At 46.1% G+C, this 26,280-nt stretch overlaps 1 protein-coding gene across 1 annotated transcript in view; it reads left to right on the plus strand.

The window, feature by feature from the left end:
* xylt2 (xylosyltransferase II) overlaps window positions 1–26,280 on the plus strand; it is a 128,904-nt gene that overhangs the window by 98,470 nt on the left and 4,154 nt on the right. The window contains exons 6-9 of the mRNA XM_052032746.1: window positions 1,447–1,663; window positions 7,709–7,885; window positions 13,279–13,538; window positions 17,888–18,083. Of these exons, the coding sequence (XP_051888706.1) occupies window positions 1,447–1,663; window positions 7,709–7,885; window positions 13,279–13,538; window positions 17,888–18,083 (850 nt within the window). The remainder of the gene's footprint in view (window positions 1–1,446; window positions 1,664–7,708; window positions 7,886–13,278; window positions 13,539–17,887; window positions 18,084–26,280) is intronic.

The following is a 26,280-nucleotide window of genomic DNA, read 5'->3' on the forward strand; positions in this document are numbered from 1 at the left end:
GCTGGCATTCACTCTTGAACTTGCTTCAGACTCCTCCTTGGAGAAGTGCTTTATTACATTGACTCAGATCTTGCTGAAGCAGGGAACCATTTGGCATCCTCTCTATTAGCTACAACCGGTGTTGTTCGAAGTCAGGGAGTGTAAAATATTGATCAGGGAAAGCTGGAACATTGGTTCAAAATTCATTAGGAGAGTAGAAGTTGATGAGTTGAATTAAATTAATGAGAATTATATTTAAAATATATTGGTGTCAATTTAAAGTAAAATACAGGAGTTGGGTCCACATGGAGGGCAAAATCAGTGGGGTGATTCAATATTTTCATGGAGCCATACAGCACAGAAACAGGCCCTTTGGCCCGTCATGTCCATGCCAACCATCAAGTACCTGTCAACACACATCCCATTTACCAGCACTTGGTCAATAGCTTTTTATGCCTTAGCAATTTGGATGTTCATCAAGAGAACATTTGAGAACCTGCCTCCACCACCTTCTCAGGCAGTGCGTTCCAGATTGCAAACACCATCTGGGTGAAAACAATTTTCCTCAAATTCCCTCTAAACCCTGTGTCCACTGAGTTTAGACCTCTCTGTTACAGGGAAAAGTTTCTCACTATCTACCCCATCAATGGCCTTCATAATTTTGTATCCCTAGTGATGTGTCCATTGCTCAACCAATGACTCTGAAACTGATTACCAGGATCATTTACCTTGTTTGGGAGGATCTAGATGTGTGCAATTTGGCTGCTGCTTTACAACAGTGACCACACTTAAGAGGGTCTTCACTGCTTGTAGAGCATCCAAAGGCTTGACCTAAAGGCAAGTTCTTCATTAATTCAGTGACTTCCCTATTACAGAGAACAGTACAGCACAGGAACAGGCCCTTCAGCACACAATGTCTGTGCCAAACGAGATGCTGAATTAAACTAATTCTCTTCTGCCTGCACATGATCCATATCTCTCTGTTCTCTGCACATTCATGTGTCTATCTAACAGCCTCTTATTCACCACTATCATATCTGCTTGCATCACCACCCCGGCAGCTGGTTCCAGGCACCCACCACTCTGTGTAAAATAAAATTTGCCCCGCACATCTCCTTTAAACTTTCCCCCTCTCAACTTAAAGCTATACCTTCTAGTATTCGATATTTCTACACTCAAAAAAAAAGATTGTGCCCTAATAAATGCCTCTCATCATTTTATAAACTTCTATCAGGTCTCCCCTCAGTCTCTGACACTCCAGAGAAAACAACCCAAGATTGTCCAACCTCTCCTTATAACTCATACCCTCGAATCCTGGTAAACCTCTCCTACACCCTTTCCAAACCCTCCACATCTTCCTTGTTATGGGGTGACCAGAACTGCACACAATACCCCGAGTATGGCCTAACCAAAGTTTTTTTTATATAGCTGCAACGTGACTTCCTTACTCTTGTGCTCTATTTACAGGTTCATCAAGAAGCAGGGGTTGGACAGACTCTTCCACGAATGTGACAGTCACATGTGGCGCCTTGGAGACAGGCAGATACCTGAGGGCATTGTAGTGGACGGTGGTTCTGACTGGTTTGCTCTGACTCACAAGTTTGTTGATTATGTGGTGTACTCACAGGATGAGCTGGTCACGCAGCTGAAACAGTTCTACTGGTACACTCTGCTTCCGGCTGAGGTGAGAACTGACCGACTTTCAAATGTCAATCAATATCACAGCTATTTTCTATTTGGGAATGGCGCTTCTCCCACTTCAGACATGCAGCATCAGAAGCAAATGCTTCCAGGCCAGGAACAGCACAGGCTGGGTGCATAGAAAGCCTCCCTCTATCCTGTCAGATCAAACATTCCCAGGGAACATGGAGCAAAGTTGGATGTGGGCTAAATCACCCTCAGAGTCATACTGATAGAGATAGTAGAGTGGGTGGAACCTCCTACCAACACTGGCATAGACAATATAAACCAATACTGGTGAGGCAGCATCTGTGGAGGGAGAAACGTTTTGGGTCAATGATATTTCATCAAAACCTTTAGAACATCCTGTGCAAGTTCTTACTTCACAAACTCAGATGAAGTTCCTATAATGTGATGCTTCGTTAAGGAGCCGGGTTTGGACCAACTCTTTTTCAGGGCATGGACTGGTTGGGCTGAATGGCCTGTTCCTTGCCTGTAATTTTTTTTACCCGGTGAGTGAGTGCTGTCTGGAATGCACTGCCAGTGGGAGTAGGTAGGTAGGTTCAATTGGAGCATTCAGAAGAAAGCTAGATAGGCATTGGAAAGGAGAGAATTTGCAAGGCTGTGGAAGAGGGTTAGTTGGTTTGGTGCAGACTGAATGGGCCAAATGGTCCCCATTCTGTAGTTCTGTGATAATTCTCCGCTGTACGCTGTTCCATCAAATATTCCTAGCACATGTACACCACAGAGTTGATACCAAGTAAGGTGCCTTCTCTACTATGTAACAGAGCAGTTATGAAATTAGGTAGATACAGAGTAGACCTCCCTCTAAATTTCCCTGTCAAACACTCTGAGGTGATCAGTTTTCCATTCCTCTCACCAAGTGTCCTATAGCCACCTTGACAGAGAATGTAGGTTTAGTCACTTTGGAGCAGTTTTATCCAGAGGATCCCATGTCCTCTCAAAGCTGCCCTAAACTTAATATTTACACCCTTTCATCCAATTAGCTGAGGTTTAAATTTAAAATCATTCCATTTCTCAGAATAGAAAGAGTTTGTAAGCTGGTGGAGAAGATCCTAAGAGGCAGGATTTATGAACATTTGGAGAGGTATAATATGATTAGGAATAGTCAGCATGGCTTTGTCAAGGGCAGGTCCTGTCTTACGAGCCTGATTGAATTTTTTGAGGATGTGACTAAGCACATCGATGAAGGGAGAGCAGTAGATGTTGTGTATATGGATTTCAGCAAGGCGTTTGATAAGGTACCCCATGCAAGGCTCATTGAGAAGGTGAGGAGACATGGGATCCAAGGGGACATTGCAGTGTGGATCCAAAACTGGCTGGCCCCCAGAAGGCAAAGAGTGGTTGTTGAAGGGTCTTATTCTGCGTGGAGGTCTCGTGACCAGTGGTGTACCTCAGGGATCTGTACTGGGACCCTTACTGTATGTGATTTTTATAAATGATCTGGATGAGGAAGTGGAGGGGTGGGTTAGTAAGTTTGTGGATGACACGAAGGTTGGGGGTGTTGTGGATAGTTTGGAGGGCTGTCAGGGGTTACAGAGGGACATAGATAGGATGCAGAGTTGGGCTGAGAAGTGGCAGATGCAGTTCAACCCAGATAAGTGTGTAGTGGTTCATTTTGGTAGGTCAAATATGTTGGCGGAATATAGTCTTAATGGTAGGACTCTTGGCAGTGTGGAGGATCAGAGGGATCTTGGGGTCCGAGTCCATAGGACACTCAAAGCGGCTGCGCAGGTTGACTCTGTGGTTAAGAAGGCATGTGGTGTATTGTCCTTCATCAATCGGGGAATTGAATTTAGGAGCCATGAGGTATTGTTGCAGCTATATAGGTCCCTGGTCAGACCCCACTTGGAGTATTGAGCTCAGTTCTGGTCGCCTCACTACAGGAAAGATGTGGAAGCCATAGAAAGTGTGCAGAGGAGATTTACAAGGATGCTGTATGGGATGCAGAGCATGCCTTATGAAAGCAGGTTGAGGGAACTCTGACTATCTACCCTATCAATACCTCTCATCATCTTATACACCTCTATCAGGCCCCCCCCCCATCCTCCGTCTCTCCAAGGAGAAAAGGCCGAGTTCCCTCAACCTGCTTTCATAAGGCATGCTACGCATTCCAAGCAGCATCCTTGTAAATCTCCTCTGCACCCTCTCTATGGCTTCCACATCTTTCCTGTAGTGAGGCGACCAGAACTGAGCTCAATACTCCAAGTGGGGTCTGACCAGGGACCTATATAGCTGCAACAATACCTCACGGCTCCTAAATTCAATTCCCCGATTGATGAAGGACAATACACCACATGCCTTCTTAACCACAGAGTCAACCTGCGCAGCCGCTTTGAGCGTCCTATGGACTCAGACCCCAAGATCCCTCTGATCCTCCACTCTGCCAAGAGTCCTACCATTAAGACTATATTCCGCCAACATATTTGACCTACCAAAATGAACCACTTCACACTTATCTGGGTTGAACTGCTTCTGCCACTTCTCAGCCCAACTCTGCATCCTATCTATGTCCCTCTGTAACCCCTGACAGCCCTCCAAACTATCCACAACACCCCCAACCTTGGTGTCATCCGCAAACTAACTAACCCACCCCTCCACTTCCTCATCCAGGTTGGTTATAAAAATCACAAGTAGTAAGGCTCCCAGTACAGATCCCTGAGGTACACCACTGGTCACTGACCTCCACTCAGAATACGACCCTTCAACAACCACTCTTTGCCTTCTGTGGGCCAGCCAGTTCTGGATCCACACTGCAATGTCCCCTTGGATCCCATGTCTCCTCACCTTCTCCATAAGCCTCACATGGGGTACCTTATCAAACACCTTGCTGAAATCCATATACACTACATCTACTGCTCTCCCTTCATCGATGTGTTTATTCATATCCTCAAAAAATTCAATCAGGCTCGTAAGGCAGGACCTACCCTTAACAAAGCCATGCTGACTATTCCTAATCATATCATACCTCTCCAAATGTTCATAAATCCTGCCTCTCAGGATCTTCTCCGTCAGCTTACCAACCACTGAAGTAAGACTCACCAGTCTATAATTTCCTGGGCTATCCCTACTCCCCCTCTTGAATAAGGGAACAACATCCGCAACCCTCCAATCTTCTGGAACCTCTCCCGTCTCCATGGACGACACAAAGATCATCGTCAGAGGTTCCGCAATCTCCTCCCTCGCCTCCCACAGCAACCTGGGGTACATCTCATCCGGTTCCGACGACTTATCTAACTTGATGCTTTCTAAAAGTTTCAGCACCACCTCTTTTCTAATATCTACATGCTCAAGCTTTTCAGGCCACTGCAAGTCCCCACTATAATCCCTCAGATCTTTTTCCGTAGTGAATACTGACGTAAAGTATTCACTAAGTACCTCTGCTATTTCTTTTGGATCCATACACACTTTCCCACTGCTGCACTTGATAGGCCCTATCCTTAAGCATTTCATCCTCTCACTCTTCACTTACTTATAAAACGCCTTGGGGTTTTCCTTAATCCTGCCCACCAAGGCCTTCTCATGTCCCCTTCTGACTCTCCTAATCTCTTTCTTAAGTTCCTTCCTTTTAGCCTTGTACTCCTCCAGATCTCTAACTTTACCTAGCTCTCTGTACCTTTTGTAAGCTTTTCTTTTCCTTTTGACTAGATTTATTATAGTCTTTGTACACCACGGTTCCTGTATCCTATCATAACTCCCCTGTCTGTGCAGAGCTCCACACAAATATCCCCTGAATATTTGCCACATATCTTCCGTACTTTTCCCAGAGAACATCTGTTCCCAATTTAATCTTCCAATTTCCTGCCTGAGAGCCTAATAATTCCCTTTACTCCAAGTAAACACCTTTCTAGCCTGTCTGTTCCTATCCCTCTCTAGTGCTAACGTAAGGGAGATAGAATTATGATCACTATCACCAAAATGTTCACCCACTGAGAGATCTGACACCTGACCAGGTTCACTACCCAATATCAAATCAAGCACAGCCTCTCCTCTTGTAGGCCTATCTACATACTGTGTCAAGAACCCTTCCTGAACACACCTAACAAACTCCACCTCGTCTAATCCCCTCACTGTCTGGAGATGCCAATCGATGTTTGGGAAATTAGGATCCCCCATCACAACTCCTCTGTTATTCTCACACCTTTCTAGGATCTGCTTCCCTATCTGCTCCTCAATAACCCTGTCACTATTGTGCGGCCTATAAAAGAAAAACCAGCACCGTTATCGACCCCTTCCTGTTCCTAACGTCCACCCACAGAGACTCCGTAGACAATCCCTCCACAACGTCCACCTTTTCCACAGCTATGACACTATCTCTTATCAACAGTGCCACTCCCCCACCTCTCTTGCCTTCCTCCCTGTCCTTCCTGAAACATCTAAAACCCGGCATTTGAATCAACCATTCCAGCCCCGGAGCCATCCAAGTCTCCGTAATGGCCACCACACGATAGCTCCAAGTATCGATCCAAGCTCTAAGCTCATCTGCCTTGTTCACAATACTCCTTGCATTAAAATAGACACATCTCAAGCCTGTCTGAACACGTCCCTTCTCTATCACCTGCCTATGGTACTTACTCCTAGCCTCCTCTATTTGAGAGCCAAACACCTCTTCCCCAGTCTCTCCAGTACAGATCCCACCCCCCAACAATTCTAGTTTAAACTCTCCCCAGTAGCCTTAGCAAACCTCCCCACCAGTATGTTGGTCCTCCTGGGATTCAAGTGCAACCCGTCCTCTTTGAACAGGTCATATCTGCCCTAAAAGAGGCCCCAATGATCCAGAAAACTGAATCCCTGCTCCTTACTCCAATCCCTCAGCCACACATTTAACCTCCTCCTCATTCTGTTCCTATACCCACTGTCGCTTAGCACAGGCAGTAATCTGGAAATTACTACCTTTGAGGTCCTGCTTCTCAACTTCCTTCCTAATTCTCTATAGTTTCTTTTCAGGACCTCATTCCTCTCCCTACCTATGTCATTCGTACCAATATGTACCACAACCTCTGGCTGTTCTCCCTCCCCCTTCAGGATATCTTCGACGCGATCAGAAACATCCCGGACCCTGGCACTTGGGAGGCAAACTACCTTCTGAGTTTCTTTCCTGTGTCCACAGAATCGCTTGTCTGCCCACCTAACTATAGAGTCCCCCATCACTAGTGCCCTCCTCTCTCCTTCCCTACCCTCCTGAGCCACAGGGCTGGGCTCTGTGCCAGAGACACTGCCACTGTTGCTTCCCCCAGGTAGGCTGTCTCCCCCAACAGCACTCAAGCAGGAGTACTTATTGTCAAGGGGTACAGGCACAGGGGTACTCTCTGGTACCTGACTATTCCCCTTCCCCCTTCCCCCTTCCCCCTTCCCCCTTCCCTTGCTGACTATGACCCAATTGCCTGATTCCTTCTCTGCACGTTTCTGGATCATGCTATTGTCCTATTGGCTTCCACAGCTGCACTACCACGTATTGCTCTGTATTGTTTCCGTATTTTCCACTCTGTGACTCCTCAACAATTGCTGTCTTCTTGCAACCTGCAACTTCCTCCTTCACTGTCATTGACGTGTCCATTTTAGACATCTTGATCATGGCTCCTTCATTTAAATCCAGATGGTTGATTTATTTTGCCAAAGTAACCTACCCTGTTGCCCTGTGCAAACAGTCCTTCAGTCACTAGCACACCCACTGACTATTAAACTTCACGTTCTGCAAAGTTTTAATTCCATCTTGCCTCTTCCACCCTCTGCGGATTCCAGGGCTGTTGTTCCGATCAGTCTGCCATGTTTTTAGCCTGCCACTCCCACCCCAGACTCATGTTTTCAGCCATACTGTACAGGGAATAGATGCTGCTCTCACTGAGTGGCACTGCAAAATTATGTTCTCAACTCTGCTTAGTCTGCAGCAGGTGAGCCTCGTGAAAGGAATCACAGTAGGTCATGTGGAGCACACTCTGCACCGCCTCAGGACCAGCACATTAATCCTGAAGTCCACCATGTACATATCCTTGTTCTATCAATTATTTTTTCCATCTCTCTTCTGCAGTCTTTCTTCCACACTGTGTTGGAAAACAGCCACATGTGCGAGACGCTAGTGGATAACAACCTGCGCGTCACCAACTGGAACCGAAAGCTGGGCTGCAAGTGCCAGTACAAGCACATTGTGGACTGGTGCGGTTGCTCACCAAACGACTTCAAGCCACAAGACTTCATAAGGCTTCAGGTAAAAAGAGCTTGGCTCCTTTGTCAGATGGAATATTCACACTGTTCACAGGGGGGTGAGTTTGTGAAACGTACATGGAAGTGCACTGTTGCAGGTGTGATAGTACTGTTGCAGTGAGTGACCCAGAGAATGGGGATTCAGATCTCAGTGTAAGAATTTGACTTACTCAAAGAACCTCGAAGTAGAGTCAAACTCCAACAATCTGCTCTCCGATCGTTCAGAAATCCCAATCGTTGGGCACCTGGCTCACCTGCTTCCATTTCAAGCAGTCGCTTCAAATTCACCAATGCTGTTCCCAGCGCTCCCTGGGGCCCCGACTCTAACACTCTGTATTCACTGTTCGCCGTAAGAGTCACCACAAGCTTGTAAGCTCAGTAGGACCCCTTTCCCACCCACCTCATAAACTCACTGGGACCCCATTCCCGCATTTCTTATAGCATCATGGAATTATACAGCAGGGAAACAGGCCCTTTGGCCTAACTCATGCATGCCAACCAAGGTGCCTATCTGAGCTGGTCCTATTTGCCAGCATTTGGCCCCTATCCCTGTAAACCTTTCCTATCTATGTTCCTGTCCAAATGTCTTTCAAAAGTTGTAACTGTACACACTCTACAACTTCCTCTGGCAGCTCGTTCCACATTCCCACCATCCTCTGTATGAAAATGTTTGCCTGCAGCTCTGTTTCAAATCTTTCCCTTTTCACCTTAAACCTATGCCCTCGAATTTTGGACTGTCCTACCCTGGGAAAAGACTGACCATTCACCTTATCTATGCCCTTTATGATTTTATACACCTCTGTAAGGTCACCCCTCAGTCTCCTTTGCTCCAGGGAAAACAGTCCCAGCTTGTCCATTCTCTCCTTGTCCCTCCAGAACCCTCCAGTCCTGGCAACATCCTTGTGAAGTTTTTCTGCATCCTCACTAGCTACAACTGTCTTGTAGTGAGGTGACCAGAACTGCACACAATATTCCAGGTGCAATTCTAGGCTCGCCAGCATCCTGTACAGCTGTAACATGACATTCCAACACTTGTACTCAATGCCCAGTTCGATGAAGGCAAGTATGTGCCTTCTTCACCACTTTGTATACCTGTATCACCGTTTTCAGGGAACTATGTACTTGTACCCCTAGGTCTCTCTGTTCTGCAATACATCCCAGGACCCTGCATTTACTGTGTAATCCCTGTCCTGGTTTAACTTCCTAAAATGGCACTTTCCTGAGTTCAGTTCCATCTGCCATTCCCTTGTCCACTTTCCCAGCTAAAGAATCAGAAGAATCATACAGTACGGAATGGGCCCTTGGGCCCAACTGGTCCATGCCAACCAAGATTCCCCTCTAAGCTAGTCCCATTTGACCCATATCCCTCTAAACCTTTCCTATCCATGTACCTGACCTTTTAAATGTTGTTAATGTACCTGCCTCAACCACTTCCTCTGGCAGCTTGTTCCACATACTGACCACCCTGTGGGTGAAAAAGCTGCCCCTCAGGTTCCTATTAAATCCCTCCCCTCTCACCTTAAACCTGTGCTCCCTAGTTCTTGACGCCCCAACCCTGGCAAAAAGACTGTGCGCATTCACCCTATCTATGCCCCTCATAAGTTTATACAGCTCTAGTTGATTTTGATCCTGTTGTAACCTTAGACAACTTTCTTCACTGTCCATTATACCACCAATTTTGGTGTCACCCACAAAATTACGAATCATGTCAACTACATTCTCGTCCATATCATTAATATAGATGGCAAACAGCAGGGGACCCACCACTGATCCCTTTGGCACACCATTGGTCTCAGGCCTCCAAGCTGAAAAACTCCACCTCTACTACCACCCTCTGTCTCCTTGCACCCAGCCAATTTTGTGTCCAACAGGCCAGCTCTCCCTGGGTCCCATGTGATCTTGACTTCCAGACTATGCAGGGCCTTGTGAAAGGTCTTGCTAAAGTCCATTAGACAACATCCACTGCCCTGCCCTTGTCAATCCTCATGGTTACCTCTTCAAAAACACTAAATTAAATTTGTGAGACACGATTTCCCACACACAAAGCCATGCTGACTCTCCCTAATCAGCCCTTGCCTTTCCAAGTGCAGATAGGCCCTGTTTCTCAGAATCCCTTCTAGTAACATTCCACCACTGGTATTAGGCTCACTGGCCTGTAAATTTCTGGCTTGTCCTTGAAGCCCTTCTTAAATAAAGGCACAACATTAGCCACCTTCCAGTCACCTGTGGCTAAGGTAGATACAAAATCCTCTGCCAGGCCTGAGCAATTTCTTCCCTTGCTTCCCGCAGTGTCCAAGGGTATACTTGGTCAGATCCCAGGAATTTATCCACCTTTATGTTCCTCAAGACTGCCAGCACCCCATCTTTCATAATATTGATATGTTTCAGCATATCACTATTCTCTTCACTGAATTCTCTAGCTTTCATGACCTCCTTCATGGTACGTACAGTAGAGAAACATTTCTTTAAGACCTTGCCCATCTCCTGTGGCTCCATACATAGGTGACCACACTGATCCTTCAGGAAACCTATTCTTTTCCTAGTTACCCTTTTGCTCTAAACATACAGAATCTCTTAGGATTTTCCTTTACTTTATTTGCCAAGGATATCTGGTGTCTGCTTTTTGCCTTCCTGCTTTCTCTCTTAAGTGTACTACATCCCTTATCAAGTTAATCCTCAAGGGATTCACTTGATCCCAGCTGCCTGCCTCCTTTTTCCTGACCAGAGCCTCGATATCCTTCATGAACCAGGGTTCACTACTCCTGCCATCCTTGCCCTTCACTCTAACAGGAACATGCTGTTATTGAACTCTCCCTATCTCACTTTTAAATGCCTCCCACTTGCCAAATGTCCTTTTACCTGCTAACAGCCTCTCCCAATGAACTTTTGCAAGTTCCTGTCTAATGCCATCAGAATTAGCCTTGCCTCAATTTAGGACTTTGTGGACCAGTTCTATCTCTTTCCATAACTATTTTAAAAGTGATAAAATTATGGTCATGTTCCCAAAGTGCTCCCCCACTGACACTTCAGCCACTTGCCCAGCCTCATTTCCATGGACGAGATCGGATGTTGCCCCGTCTCAAGTAGGGCCATCTATATATGCTTGAGGAAACTTTCCTGGACACACTTAACAAATTCTATCCCATCTAATCCCTTCGCACAATGGCAGTCCCAGTCAATATTAGGGAAGTTAGAATCACCTACTTATTACAGCCCTATTATTCCTACGGTACGGTAGTGTAGCGGTTAGCGCGACGCTATTACAGGGCCAGCGATTGGAGTTCGATTCCCGTCGCTGTCTGTAAGGAGTTTGTACGTTCTCCCATGTCTGTGTGGGTTTCCTCCGGGTGGTCCGGTTTCCTCCCACATTGCAAAGACGTACGGGTAGGTTAATTTGGGTTTAAAATGGGCGGCGCGGACTCGTTGGGCTGGAAGGACCTGTTACCACGCTGTAAATAAAATTTAAATTAAAAAAAAATTTTAATTTATTTACCATCTCTCCACATATTTGCTCCACTAATTCCTGCTGATTATTGGGGAGCCTGTAGGACAATCCCATCAGCCCCTCATTTCTAAGTCCTACCTTTATGGCCTCACTGGATGATCCCCCAGGAATATCCCCTCTAGGTACTGCCGTGATGTTCTCCCTAATCAAAAACCTCTCTCCCCTCTACCTCTATCGCACCTGTAGCATCTGGAACATTGAGCTGCCAGTCCATGTTTCTGTAACAGCTACAATATCACAATACCATGTGCTGATCCATGCCCTGAGCTCATCTGCCTTACCTGAAAACAGTTTAGCCCATCAGACTTTCCTCACTCTCTGTCCTGCCCCTACCTGTCCTGCCTACTGGACTTGCTTGCTTTAACTTTTATATTCTTCTCAACTTTCTCATCTGCCACACTGCTACTTTGGCAACCCGCCCCCCCACCCCCCGCCAGACTAGTTTAAACCTCCCAAGTAGTTCTGACAAATCTCCCTGCCAGGTTATTTGTCCCCCTCCAGTTCAGGTCCAACCCGTCCCTCTTGTACAGTCACTTCTGCCCTAGAATAGAACCAATGGTCCAAGAATCTGAATCCTTGCCTCCTGCACCAACTCCTCAGCCACACACTCATCTGCCCTGTCCTTCTATTCCTCCCCTCACTAGCATGTGGCCCTGGGAGTAATCCAGAGAGTACAACCCTTGAGGTCCTGCTTTTTAACCCTCGGCCTGACCTATGTTCATGCAGCATATGAACTCACCGGGACCCTGTTCCCATGTTGCTGATCAACTCACCGGGACCCTGGTCCCATGTTGCTGATCAACTCACTGAGTTTTGTCTCCCACACTCCCTTTAACAATTCATTGGAAAATTGATTATGCTGCTGTGTTACATCTTCTGAAAAAGAGCAAATTGAAAGTGTGTTGAGCTATTGGTCGTCTTGAAAATTTGCCTATCTAGTACCACCAAAGTCGCGAGGATGCCAGATTACTACGAGGCATTTGGACAGACACTTAAATAGGCAGGGCATAAAATGATACAGTCCTAATGCAAGCAAATGGGATTAGTACAGGTGGGCAAAAAGGTCGGTGTGGAACTGGTGGGCCGAGGGGCCCACTTCTGTGCTGTAGGACTCTCTGGCTCTGCTCTCGGAGTTCACTGTGAAAAGCTGCAATCAGTTAAAGTCAACGTGAAGCTGTCAGGTGGCCATTAAAAACCGATTTGTTTCACCAGTGCCATTCTTAATTAGTCTGTGTCCAGACCATCCACAACTTCTGTAATTCAGCATCCCAAAAATATAAACTACTTTTTCAGTCTCTGAACATCTACACCCGCTAATCTTCATCATAACTTCCCATCCCCCATCTTCTCCCTCCAAACATCTCCCTGCTCCCCACAATCTCCTCTCCTGCTGCCACTCCTTGCATATCTCCCTCCCATTCCCCTCTGCCCCAGTGTAGTGCACTTTCCCTTTGCTCCTGCAAAGTGAGAGATTGCAAAGGAAGATCTTTGCTCAGCTGTGTATGAGAGGCCACATTGGATGGGGGGGGCCTGATAGTCTTTGCCCAGCTGTCTATGAAAGGCCACATTGGATTGGGGGGGGGGGGGGTCTGGGAAAATATTGGACCCATGATTTCAAACTGCAGTGAAAGCACATTTTGAAGAATTTCTAGCCCACAGGCATTGGTGAAACAGGAGGAGGAGCCAAAGATTTCTTGAAGAATGGTCCATGGGGTGAGGTATTGCGGGAACCTTAACATTCTTGGATCCATCTCTGTGAAACTGAGTGCCTTCAAGGAAGGAACTGATATAATACGATAAACCCCTAATCGCCCTCCCACTCTCCAAAAACCAAAATGAACAATGTGCGTATTACTCCTTTCTCATTCATCTTACTGCATCTTCGTTCACAGCAAATGACAAGACCAACGTTTTTTGCAAGAAAGTTTGAATCAACAGTTAATCAGGAGGTGATTGACATCTTGGACTCGCATCTGTATGGCAATTACCCTCCTGGGACAGCTGCTCTGAAAGCCTACTGGGAGAATGTCTTTGATCAGTCGGATGGGCTGAGCAGCCTCACTGATGTTGCACTTACCAGCTATCTGATTTTCTTCAAGTTGGGCCTGAGCAAAGTACAGACATGGCAACAAGGAACAAACAGCCGTTGCAGGTATGGGAGTAAACTGTCCAGTAACTGAGCTGCATTATAAAACACTATATGTACATTTAGCTTCTGTCAACCAAATAATGGAGCAAAGTACTTGTCCTCTGTACCCCTAGACTGGATAGTGAGAAATGACCAGGCTTCTTACTCCTGATCAGTCCAGGAGCACATTCCTAGAAACTGTCTGGTATCAAGAAAGCCAACAAGGGCAATGATTTTTGATGGTGGACCCATGAGGTCAAGGAAGAGTTGAAACGTCCCGAGGTGGCTGATGAACCACAGGACATTAGAGAGATTCAAAGTAGTAAGCTCCTTTCCAGATGGTTCTGTTGCAGACTGAGTGGTCTTGGGGCATGAATTCCCATGAGTTGGTGCTGAAGTTGTGTTTATTTAAGGAGGCTTTGAGAAAGTTGTTAAACTGTTGTTCCTGTGCTGGAGATTGCTTGCCCTGTCTTCTATTCTGTGATAGAGTTGTAGAGTCATACAGCACGGAAACAGTCCCTTCGGCCCAACTGAACCATGCCAACCAAGATGCCCGTCCAAGCTAGTCCCATTTGCCCATATCCTTCTAAACGTCAACAATCCATGTACCGGTCCAACTATCTTTTACAAGTTGTTATCGTACATGACTCAACCTCTTCCTCTGGCAGATCATTCCACTTATATACCACCCAAACGTTGCCCCTCTTAATCAGAACTCGAGGGGCGACGTTCCCCTCGCACCTTAAACCTATGCCCTCCAGTTCTTGACTCCTCAACCATGGGAAAAAGGCTGTGTGCATTCATCCCATCTATGCTCCTTATGCTTTGATACACCTCTATAAGGTCATCTCTCAGTTTCCAAGGAAAAAAATGCCAGCTTGTCCAACCTCTTCCTATAACTCAGTCCCTCAAGTCCTGGCAACATCCTTGTAAACCCCCTCTGGACTCTTTCCTATTTAATAACATCTTTTCGATAGCAGGATGACCAAAACTGAACACAATACTCCAAGTGTAGTCTCACCAGCGTCCTGTACAACTGCACCATGATCTCCCAACTTCTATACTCAGTGCCCTGACTGATGAAGGCCAATGTGCCAAAAGCCTTCTTCACCACTGTCTACCTATGACTCCACATGTATTTGAACTCCGAAGTCCCTCGTCCTACAACACTCCCCAAGGCACTGCCAAGTCCTACCTTGATTTGACTTACCAAATTGCAACAGCTCACACTTATCGGAATTAACTTCCATTTACCTTGGCCCCCTTACACAGCCGATAAAGAAATTTTTGACAATCATCTTCACTGTCCACTATACTACCTATTTTAATGTCATCTGCAAACTTACTAACCATGCCTTTTACATTCTTATCCAAGTTGTTGATATAGATAACAACAATGGGCCCAGCACCGACCCCTGAGGCACACCACTAGTCACGGGCCTCCAGTCCGAAGAACAACCTTCCACCATCATCTGCTTCATGCCATCAAGCCAATTGTGTATCCAATTAGCCAGGTCTCCCTGGATCCCATGCGATCTAACCTTCCAGAGCAGCCTACCACGTGGAACCTTATCAAAGGCCTTACTGAAGTCCCTATAGACCCTGTCTACCGCCCTGCCCTCATTATCCTTCTTGTTCACATCATCAAAAAGTGCAATCAGTTTCGTAAGATATGATCTCCCATGCACAAAGCCATGCTGGCTACCCCTAATCAACCCGTCTTTCCAGATGCATGTATAACTCATCTCACAGAATCCCCTTCAGTAACTTATCTACCACAGATGTTAGACCTACTGGTCTCTAGTTCCCAAGATTTTCTTTGCAGCCCTTCTTAATTAAAGGCACAACATTCACCACCCTCCAGTCTTCCAGCAGTTCACCTGTCGCTAATGATGATGCATAGTTCTCAGCCAGGGCTTCCGCACGTTCTTCTCTAGCCTCCCAGAGTGTTTTTGGATTTATCTGGTCAGGTCCTTTATCTTGTCTACCTTCATTCATTTTAAGACAATCAGCATCTCCTCTACTATAATGCAGACTATCCCCAAGACCTCTCCATTTACTTTCCCTAGTTATGAGGTTTCATGTCTTTCTCCACAGTAAAAACAGAGTAGAAATATTTCTCTAAGGACCTCACCCATCTCCTGCAACTCCACACAAAGATGTCCACTTTGAAGGGCACTATTCTCTCCCTAGTTATTTTTCTCCTTAATATACTTATAAAATCTCTTTGGGTTCTTCTTAATCTTCTCTGCCAAAGCTATCATGCCCCTTTTTTGCCCTCCTGGTTTCTTTCCTGAGTACACTCAATGAACTCAAGAATGCTGGGTCACATTCTGTGATGTGTCCCCATTGCATTGTGTGGGACCAGTGTCCCTGCTGCATTCTGTTGGATGAGGTGCACGTCAGGATGGAGGGAATGAACAGTGTGGGGACAGAACTGGAGCATATTGGGTTGGGAATGGAGGGAGTTTCTTGGGTGGTAAGATCGGGTAGATGGGAGGACAAATTGGGTGGGGGAGGAGGAGCCTGCTGGGACAGAAGGGGGGAATCCTGTCCGATGGAGAGTGGGTGCCTGTCATGGTAGAGGAGAAGTGCGTCACGACGAGATGGGGAGGAGGGCGTCGGGGTAGGGGGAATGAAGTGTGTCAGGATGGGAATGGAGGGGCTTGTTGGAGGTTACGAGAGGAGCAGGTCACGGTGGAGGGGACGAGTGTGTTAGGGTGAGGGGGAGCACATCAGGATGGGGAGGAAGAGTGTGTCGGGTGGGATAAGAGGAGCAGTTGGATGGGAGGGTCTGATCATTTTGGGTGGGAGTTGAAGACCATGTTTGATTGGAGAGCATAGGCCTCATAAGCTGCCTTATATCCCACAGAATTAGAACAGAACATACAGCACAGTACAGGCCCTTTCGGCCCATGATGTTGTGCCGACCTATATAAACCTACTCCATGATCAATCTAACCCTTCCCTCCTACACAGCCCATAACCATTTTTCTTACATCCATGCAAGAGTCTCTTAAATGGCCCTATTGTATCAGCCTCTCCCACCACCCCAGAACAATACAGCACAATACAGGCCCTTCGGCCCACCATATTGTGCCGCCCTTCAAACCACACCTAAGACTATCTAACCCCTTCCTCCCACATATCCCTCTATCTTAAATTCCTCCATATGCTTATCTAACAATCTCTTGAACTTGACCAACGTATCAGCCTCCACCACCACCCCAGGCAGTGCATTCCATGCACTAACCACTCTCTGGGTGGAAAAACCTCCCTCTGATATCTCCCTTGAATTTCCCACCCATTACCTTAAAGCCATGCCCTCTTGTTTTGAGCATTGGTGCCCTGGGAAAGAGGCGCTGGCTGTCCACTCTATCTATTCCTCTTAATATCTTGTATACCCCTATCATGTCTCCCCTCATCCTCCTCCTCTCCAAAGAGTAAAGCCCTAGCTCCTTTAGTCTCTCCTCATAATCCATACTCTCTAATCCAGGCAGCATCCTGGTAAATCTCCTCTGCACCCTTTCCAACGCCTCCACATCCTTCCTATAATGAGGTGACCAGAACTGGACACAATACTCCAAGTGTGGCCTAACCAGAGTTTTGTAAAGCTGCATCATTACTTCGCGGCTCTTAAACTCGATCCCACGATTTATGAAAGCTAACATCCCAAAAGCAGGGCATTCCAGGCACACACCACTCTGTGTAAAAAAAAAACCTACCTCTGACATCTCCCCTAAACTTCCCTCCACTCAAACAGATGTCCTCTGGTATTGGCTATTGCCACCCTGGGGAAAAGGTGCTGGCTGCCCACTCTATCTATGCCTCTCATAATCTTATACACCTCTATTATGGCAGCCTTGTCTCCTGTGGCAGTTTAAGGAGGAGAATAACGTTACTTCTGAGTTTTGAGGTTCAATCAGGGGACTGTTTGGTTGAAACAGCAGTTATGTGCATGAATCAAAACACTCAGAGCTGAATACCCCAGTGTATGGAGAATCTGAAAGCTCTGAGGTGGGTTTGGTGTGCCAATTAGCAGCACCGGTGAACTATGCATAGCACTGTGATCTCTGAATGTAAACAGAAACATGCACAACTGTAAACTATTTGTAGAGACACATTATTCACAAAAGACACAAGAGACTGCAGATGCTGGAATCTGGAGCAACAAACAAACTGCTGGAGGAGCTCAGCAGGTCAGGCAGCATCTGTGGAGGGATGGTCAGTGTTTTGGCTGTAGACCTTGCATCAGGACAAAAATCTAGATTTGATCCATTTATTGAAGGAAAAGTGTTTGGTTAACAAGAAATAAATATTTAATCCATGGTTTGTTCTTGGAAATAGGTATACGTGTGCTCTCCCCTCTTCAGGTACGAACCTTTGGGCTATCCCCTCTCTGTCCATGTTTACTTCTATGATGACCAATTCCAAGGATATCTAGTGATGCAGCAAGTTAAGAATATGACCACAGGACAGAAAGAAACTTTGGAGAGCTGGGTGTCACCTCGATCCACGCTCCATCTTGCAAATATTGACCCGGAGATCGACCGACTCCAGAGCCTGGAGGTAACCAGTCCAGCACACTCTAATGGAATGAGCTAGATGTGACATTGCCATTTATACACTCAGTTTTTGAACGTGACCTTATTAAGCAGGGTCCTTGCTACTTTCTGCTTCCAGCATTGTCAGTGTTAAGGATCAATTTATTAATCAAACTTCTTCCTTCTGTGGTTTGCAATGGCAGCTTTGAGTAAGCAAAAGACACTTGAGGGTGGTGCACAGGAGCAGAACAGAATGGGTGGGCAGAAGATACGAGACTGCAGATGCTGGAATTCAGAACAAAGAACAGAACACCGGAAAAACTCAGTAACTATGAAGGCAAAAGGTCAATGTTTCTGGTTAAGACCCTGAATCGAGACTGAGGGAAGGGCAAAGATTGCCAGTATGTAGCAGTACGAGGGGGGGTGGGGGCAGAGGCTGGTGGGTGAAAGGTGAGACCACATGGGTGTGGGGGGAGATGATGGGCAGATGGAGCCAGTTGGAGGAGTGGGGAGGGAATAGGAAGTGAACACGGAGACAGCTGAGTGTGTGGGAGGAGAACACTGAGGTGAGGGTTACCTGAAATTGGAAAATGCAATGTTCGTACCATTGGGTGGGCAGTCTCTGTATTTTTTGAAGCCCTGAGGCTATTGCCAGAAACCTTGCCACTGATACACCTTGTGTTCCCTTCGTATAACACGTCACAGATAAGATTCCCTGATGTTGGGATTCCAGGATCCTTTGAAGGTAGACATTTTACAAAAATGTTTAGTTATATACTTGCAGAATACCTTCCTTAAGTAAGCCTTTCTGAGTTATCCCTTCTCAGGTCTTTTGAGGAATTGTATGAAGTTATTTATTTTCTTCCACAAGTATTTCTGGTAGATAATACTCAGACTGAAAGCACAGTAGAAGCCATGCTCTCCACTTGTGACAGCCTGTTTCTCCTTTGCTTATATTGGAGAGCCATTATTCCAAAATTTTCAACCTAAATTCCCTAAAATACCTGGATCAGTATCAAACATGTTCAGGGCAGGTGCAGCATGGAGTAGTTGATGCTCTATTATCCTATCTGAAACCCCCCAGATCTGGCAACCTAGATGCAAATAAACCTCCCTCTATACTCTCCCATCAACACCCCAGTGCAGACAATATCGTGAGTTAGATGCAGCACCTTGCTTCCTCTGCACCAACCCATCAAATATAGGTATAGCATACGCTAGGTACTAAGTAAAGCTTGGCCTGCCTTGTCCATCAAAAATCTGGTCTAGACAAGGGCTCTCTGTGGCCTTGATGTGATATTTTCTAAAACACGATTGACAGCAGGCATTGAAATACCTGATATTTTCCATGCACAGTGAGAACGGATTTGAATCTGCCAAAACCAGTCATTTAAGATTCTTCCACCAGCAAGACTCCTTCCTACTGTATGGTTGAGTGCGCCTTCATTTCGGACAGCCCCAGTGGCAAGGCTAAGGTGATGCCTCTTTATCTGGGGCAGGGGATACAATATGTCAATCCCCAATGTATTGAGGGGAATTCCTATGAAACACACTGCAGTTTTTAACAACCGGAGGCTTTTACAGATGTAGTCATCAGGGACAAGCGTGCTGTCCCTAACTTCCCACATACTGCATTGGGAGCACACAACTGCCCTAGCTGCTGCCTTCATTACCCAATCCGACTTTAATTAGCTTAAAGGAACTTACCGGCCTTACCTCTCGGGGTGCAAGCTCTTCCTCAGCCTCTGCTCGCCGAAGCCTCTTGAGCCAAAGCCTCAAGGCTCCACTCCTACCCTGAGCCACTCACACACTGGCCGCTCCTCTTATTACCCCTCCTGATATTCTGCTTAAATATTTATCACAGATAACAGGTAACCTTACCTTTGCCTACCTACCAGCTACTCACCTGCCTTACCCCTTTTTGCCGAAGACCCTTGAGCCAAAGCCCAGAACACTCCGCTCCCACTCACTCTGCTGCCCGCTCCGACGCTGCCCTCTCTATAGACAGTTGGCTTTTTAAACTGCCCACGCCTGCGCAGTCCAGCCCCCACTCGACCACTAAAAACTTTTAAAACACTTATAAAAAATACTAACCCCAGTAAATTCTAACCCTATTAAAAACTAAGCCTTATACTTTAAACTTAATAAAAAGAAACACTTATCTGCTCCGAAGTGAAGCCCACGAAGCCTCCGGTTAGGGAACTGGAGCTGGATGAACTTCGGATCATTCGGGAGGTAGCGGCAGACATAGATAGGAGTTTCAGGGAGATAGTTACACCTAAAAGTCAAGAGGCAGGTAGCTGGGTGACAGTTAGGAAAGGGAAGGGGATTAGACAGAAGGAGCAGAGCACCCCTGTGGCCGTTCCCATCAACAATAAGTATACCATTCTGCATACTGCTGGTGGGGACGATCTACCAGGGACAAGTTGTAGTGGTCGAGTCTCTGGCACTGAGGCGGGACCCTCATCTCAGATAGGAGGGAGGGTAAAGAGGAGAGCAGTAGTGATAGGGGATTCAATAGTTAGGGGGACAGATAGGAGGTTCTGTGGGAGAGATCGAGAATCCCGGATGGTCTGTTGCCTCCCTGGTGCCAGGGTCCGTGATATCTCAGATTGAGTTCTTGATGTTCTCAGGAGGGAGGGTGAGCAGCCAGATGTCATGGTCCATGTTGGGACCAATGACGTGGATAGGAAGAAGGAAGAGGTCCTGCAAAGAGAGTTTAGGGAAATAGGTGCAAAGTTGAAGGACAGGACCTCCAAGGTTGCAATCTCAGGATTGCTACCAGTGCCACGTGCTAGTGAGGCTAGAAATAGGAGGATCATGCAGCTTAATACGTGGCGAGGGAGGCCTTCAGGTTTCTGGATAATTGGGCTTTGTTCCAGGGAAGGTGGGATCTGTTCCGAAGGGACGGTTTACACCTGAACTGGAAGGGGACTAACGTACTTGCGGGTAGGTTTGCTAGTGCTGCTCCGGTGGGTTTAAACTAGATTTGCAGGGGGAGGGGAACCAGAGTGTTAGAGAAGAAAGTGAGGAGGAAAATGATCGTGCGAGGTCTGCAGGTATGGACAGAAATCAAAGGTTTGTACATGATAGTAATGTTCTCAGGTGCTTCTATTTCAATGCAAGGAGTATTGTAGGTAAAGCGGATGAGCTTAGGGCGCGGATTGGCACGTGGGATTACGATGTTATTGCTATTAGTGAGACATGGTTGCAGGAGGGGCAGGACTGGCAGCTTAATGTTCCGGGCTTCCGTTGTTTCGGACGTGATAGAGGGGGAGGGATGACGGGGGGAGGAGTGACATTACTGGTCAGGGAACAGATCACGGCTGTGCGTAGACAGGACAGCCCGGAGGGCTCATCTACAGAGGCCATCTGGGTGGAGCTGAGGAACAGGAAAGGTGTGGCCACACTAATAGGGTTGTATTATAGACCGCCCAATAGTCAGAGAGAATTGGAGGAACAGATCTGTAGGGAGATAGCAGACCAATGTAAGAAACAGAAAGTTGTAATGGTTGGGGATTTTAACTTTCCACATATTGACTGGGACTCCCACACTGCGAAAGGGTTGGATGGCTTGGAATTTGTCAAATGTGTTCAGGAAAGTTTTCTAAATCAATATATAGAGATACCAACGAGAGAGAAGGCAATACTTGATCTCCTATTAGGGAACCAGGCAGGTCAGGTCACAGAAGTATGTGTAGGTTAGCATTTTGGGTCCAATGACCATAATGCAATTAGTTTCAAGATAATTATGGATAAGGATAGGTCTGGTCCTCGAGTGGATGTTCTATATTGGAGAAAGGCCAATTTTGTGGAAATGAGAAAGGATCTAGGTAGGGTGGATCGGGATAAGTTGCTTTCTGGCAAGGACGTGCTCAGTAAATGGAAAGCCTTCAAAGGAGAAATTTTGAGAGTGCAGAGTTTGCCTGTTCCTGCCAGGATTAAAGGCAAAGTTAACAAGCATAGGGAACCTTGGTTTTCAAGTGATATTGGTGAGCTGGTTAAGAAAAAGAGAGAGGTGTATAGCAGGTATAGGCAACTAGGAACGGATGAGGTACTTGAAGAGTATAGGAAATGTAAGAAAATACTAAAAAAAAAGGAAATCAAGAAGGCAAAAAGAAGACATGAGGCTGCTTTGGCAGATAATGTGAAGGTAAACCCAAAGGGTTTCTACAAGTATATTAAGAGCAAAAGGATAGTAAGAGACAGAATTGGTCCCCTAGAAGATCAGAGTGGTCGTATATGCGTGAAGCCTCAGGAGATGGGGGAGATCTTAAACAGTTTTTTTGCATCAGTATTTACTCAGGAAACTGGCATCGTGGATATGGAAGGAAGGGAAACAAACACTAGTGTCATGGAACATATAGAGATTAAAAAGGAGGAGGTATTTGATGCTTTACAGCAAATAAAGGTAGATAAATCCCCAGGGCCTGACAAGATATTTCCTCGGACCTTGAGAGAGACTAGTGTAGAAACTGCAGGGGCCCTGGCAGATATATTTAAAATGTCCTTAGCCATGGGTGCGGTGCCAGAGGACTGGAGGATAGCTCATGTTGTTCCATTGTTTAAGAAAGGCTCGAAGGGTAAACCGGGTAATTACAGGCCAGTGAGCCTGACATCAGTAGTGGGTAAATTATTGGAAGGTGTTGTGAGAGATAGGACATATAAGTATTTGGACAGCCAAGGGTTGATTAAGGATAGTCAGCATGGCTTTGTGCGTGGTAGATCATGTTTAACGAATCTTGTGGAGTTTTTTGAGGAGGTCACTAAGAAAGTAGATGAAGGTAAGGCTGTGGATGTTGTCTACATGGACTTTAGTAAGGCCTTTGACAAGGTCCCACATGGGAGATTAGTTCAGAAGGTTCAGTCAGTGGGTATCCATGGAGAGGTTGTAAACTGGATTCGAAATTGGCTGAGTGGGAGAAGACAGAGAGTGGTTGTGGATGGTTGTTTCTCAGATTGGAGGCCTGTGACTAGTGGTGTGCTTCAGGGATCTGTGTTGGGGCAATTGTTGTGTGTTGTATATATCAATGATCTAGACAATAATGTGGTAAATTGGATCAGTAAGTTTGCGGATGACACTAAGATTGGAGGCGTAGCGGACAGCGAGGAAGGCTTTTAAAGCTTGCAGAGGGATCTGGACCAAATGGAAAAATGGTCCAGAAAATGGCAGCTGGAATTTAATGCAGACAAGTGTGAGGTGTTGCATTTTGGAAGGACAAATCAAGGGAGGATATACACAGTAAATGGTAGGGCACTGAGAAGTGCGGAGGAACAAAGGGATCTGGGAGTTCAGATACATAATTCCCTGAAAGTGGCGTCACAGGTAGACAGGGTTGTAAAAAAGGCTTTTGGAATCCTGGCATTTATAAATCAAAGTATTGAGTTGGAATGTTTTGGTGAGGTTGTATAAGTCATTGGTGAGACCAAATTTAGAATATTGTGTGCAGTTCTGGTCACCGAACTACAGGAAGGATATCAGTAAGATTGAAAGAGTGCAGAGGAGATTTACTAGAATGTTGCTGGCTCTTCAGGATTTGAGTTATAAGGAAAGATTGAGCATGTTAGGACTTTATTCCTTGGAGCGGAGAAGAATGAGGGGAGATATGATAGAGGTTTATAAAATGATGAGGGGCAGAGGCTCTTTCCACCTAGATTAGGAGAGATAAGTACGAGAGGACATGGCTTTAGGGTGAAAGGGGAAAGGTTTAGGGGGAACATTAGAGGGAAATTCTTCACTCAAAGAGTGGTGGAATGGGCTGCCATCTGATGTGGTAAATGTGGGCTCGCTCTTAACTTTGAAGAGTAAATTGGATAGATACATGGACGAGAGAGGTCTGGTGGGGTATGGGCTGGGGGCAGGTAAATGGGACTAGCTGAATAATGTTTCGGCACAGACTAGAGGGGCCGAATGGCCTGTTTTCTGTGCTGTAGTTTTTCTATGGTTCTAAAGGAGGTCCCTTACTACAATATCCAAACATCCTTCATGGAGATGCGATGACAATGGGCAACATACACTGCACAATTTAAATGCCTCACGAGCATTCGGGTGAGAACAAGTGGACTATAGTTATCTACAGACCAGAGTGGGTATGGCTGGCAAATGTAAACCTTCAACAATTTAGTGAGTTTGATTGACAGCCATGCTCTTTCAACTACACATTTCTGGTGATAGACCACCTATTGGCAGATTTATGGTTAATTTCTCACCTGTCCAGGGTAGAGTTTAAATTCTTGTCCCCCTATGCCTCTACCTGATTCCAAGCTTAACCTCTTCTGCTGCTGCCTTCAGTGTTCACTTCTTTAGCCAGCAGTCTTTACCCCAGACAGAGGACACTTTGTCTTGGCTGTAGAATTCCCAATTTATCCGAACGTCCCGTTGTGACTTCTTACCCCCCCATCTTTGTGTACCTCAGGAAGATGGCTGATGCAGAAATATTTAGGAGAGAGTGACCATAATGGAAGATTCCTTTAGGTTAGCTATGAAAAAGGAGGAGCAGTAATTCAGGGTAAAAATAATTAATTGGATGGGAGTGGGTCTGGCTCGGGTAAGCTGGAATCAGACGTTGACTGGCAAAGCCGTAAAAGAACAATGGTCTGCCTCTAAGGAAAAAATGGTTCAGGTACAAATGAGGCACATTCCCATGAGTGCAAAGAAAGGACAGACAAATCCAGCATTCCCTGAATGACAAAAGAAATTCAGAGGAAGATAAAAACAAAAGAAAATGCATATGAGAAAATATCAGCTGACAACATAAATTGGGAATTCAAAAGTGTCCTCTAGTGAAAGGAAAGTACATGGAGGAGTAGAGCCTATTCAGAACAAAAATGGGAATTTGTACATGGATGCTGAGGGCAGTGTTAAGGTACTAAACAAGTACTTTTCGCCGCACTTCACCAGGGAAGAGGGTGCTTCCAAGGAAACAGTGGAGGGGGAGATGACTGAGACATTGGACTGTTACAGATTGATAGCATGGAGGAGTTAGAAGGTTGGCTGCACTTAGTGGATAAGGCACCAATGCTGCACGGGATGCATCCTAGCAATTTGAGAGAAGTATGGGAGGAAATTGCAGGAGTGCTGACCGTAATCTTTTAGTGCTCTTTGTATAAAGGGAGGTGCCAGAGACTGGCACAAATTCCGTATCATTCATTGTTCGAAAGGGTAAGCGTAGCAACTATAGGGCAGACAGTTTAACATTGCTCTGGGACAGGATTAATAATCCGCTGGAGGAAAACAGATTAATGATGGCAAGCCAACACGGATTTGTTAATTTGTTTGAGTCTTTTGATGAGGTAATGGATAGAGTCGTTGAGGGTAATGCAGTCAACATGGTGTACGTGGCCTTCCAAAGGCCTCTGACAAGATGTAACATAACAGACTTACCAACAGAGATGAAGCACATGACATAAAATGAACATTGGCAGCATGGATACAAAGTTGTCTCAGCAACAGACAACTGAGGGTCGTGATGAATGGTTGTCTTTCAGACAAGTGGTGTTCACAGGGATCGGTGCTGGGGCTGTTGCTTTTATTTTTAATCTATATTAATGACCTAGATTTGGGGGTGGAAACCAGAATTTCAAAATGTGTTCATGATATTAAGCTTAGTGTTGGGAGCTGCTGGGAGGATTGTCACAACAGGACCTGCCAAGGGCTTGAGTTATGAGGTGAGATTTGATGGGCTGGGTCTGTTTTCCCTGGAGCAAAGGAGGCTGAGAGGAGACATGACAGGTATATAAAATAATGAGAGGCATAGATAGGGTAGATAGTCAAGTTTATTCCCCATGGTAGGGGTGTCTGAAACTGAAGGTTTAAGCTGAGAGGGAGGAGGTCCAAGGGGTAAACTTTTCCACACAAGGAGAAGTTGGTATCTGCAATAAGCTGCCAGAGGAGGGTTGTTTATTTGTTTAAAACCAAAGTCATTTGGTTAAAGTGTCTGGATTGTACCTGCCAGGACTCTGGCCCTCTCCTCCCTCTCACACGCCACTTCCATTCATATTGTCGCTCACTCCCTCTCTCTCCTGTGCTTCCTCTCTCTAAAATCGTTATTGATGCCTTTGTTACATCATTCCAAAGTATTCCCAACTAGTCCTCTGCTGTTTTTATCAGTGAGCTAATACACTGGTCCTTTCCCCTCCTCCCCACCGTCTCCCCCTCCCCCTCCTCCCCACCGTCTCCCCCTCCCCCTCCTCCCCACCGTCTCCCTCTCCCCATCTCCCTC

This window comes from Pristis pectinata, chromosome 18 (genome assembly GCF_009764475.1).
Source record: "Pristis pectinata isolate sPriPec2 chromosome 18, sPriPec2.1.pri, whole genome shotgun sequence".
Classification (NCBI taxonomy): domain Eukaryota; kingdom Metazoa; phylum Chordata; class Chondrichthyes; order Rhinopristiformes; family Pristidae; genus Pristis; species Pristis pectinata.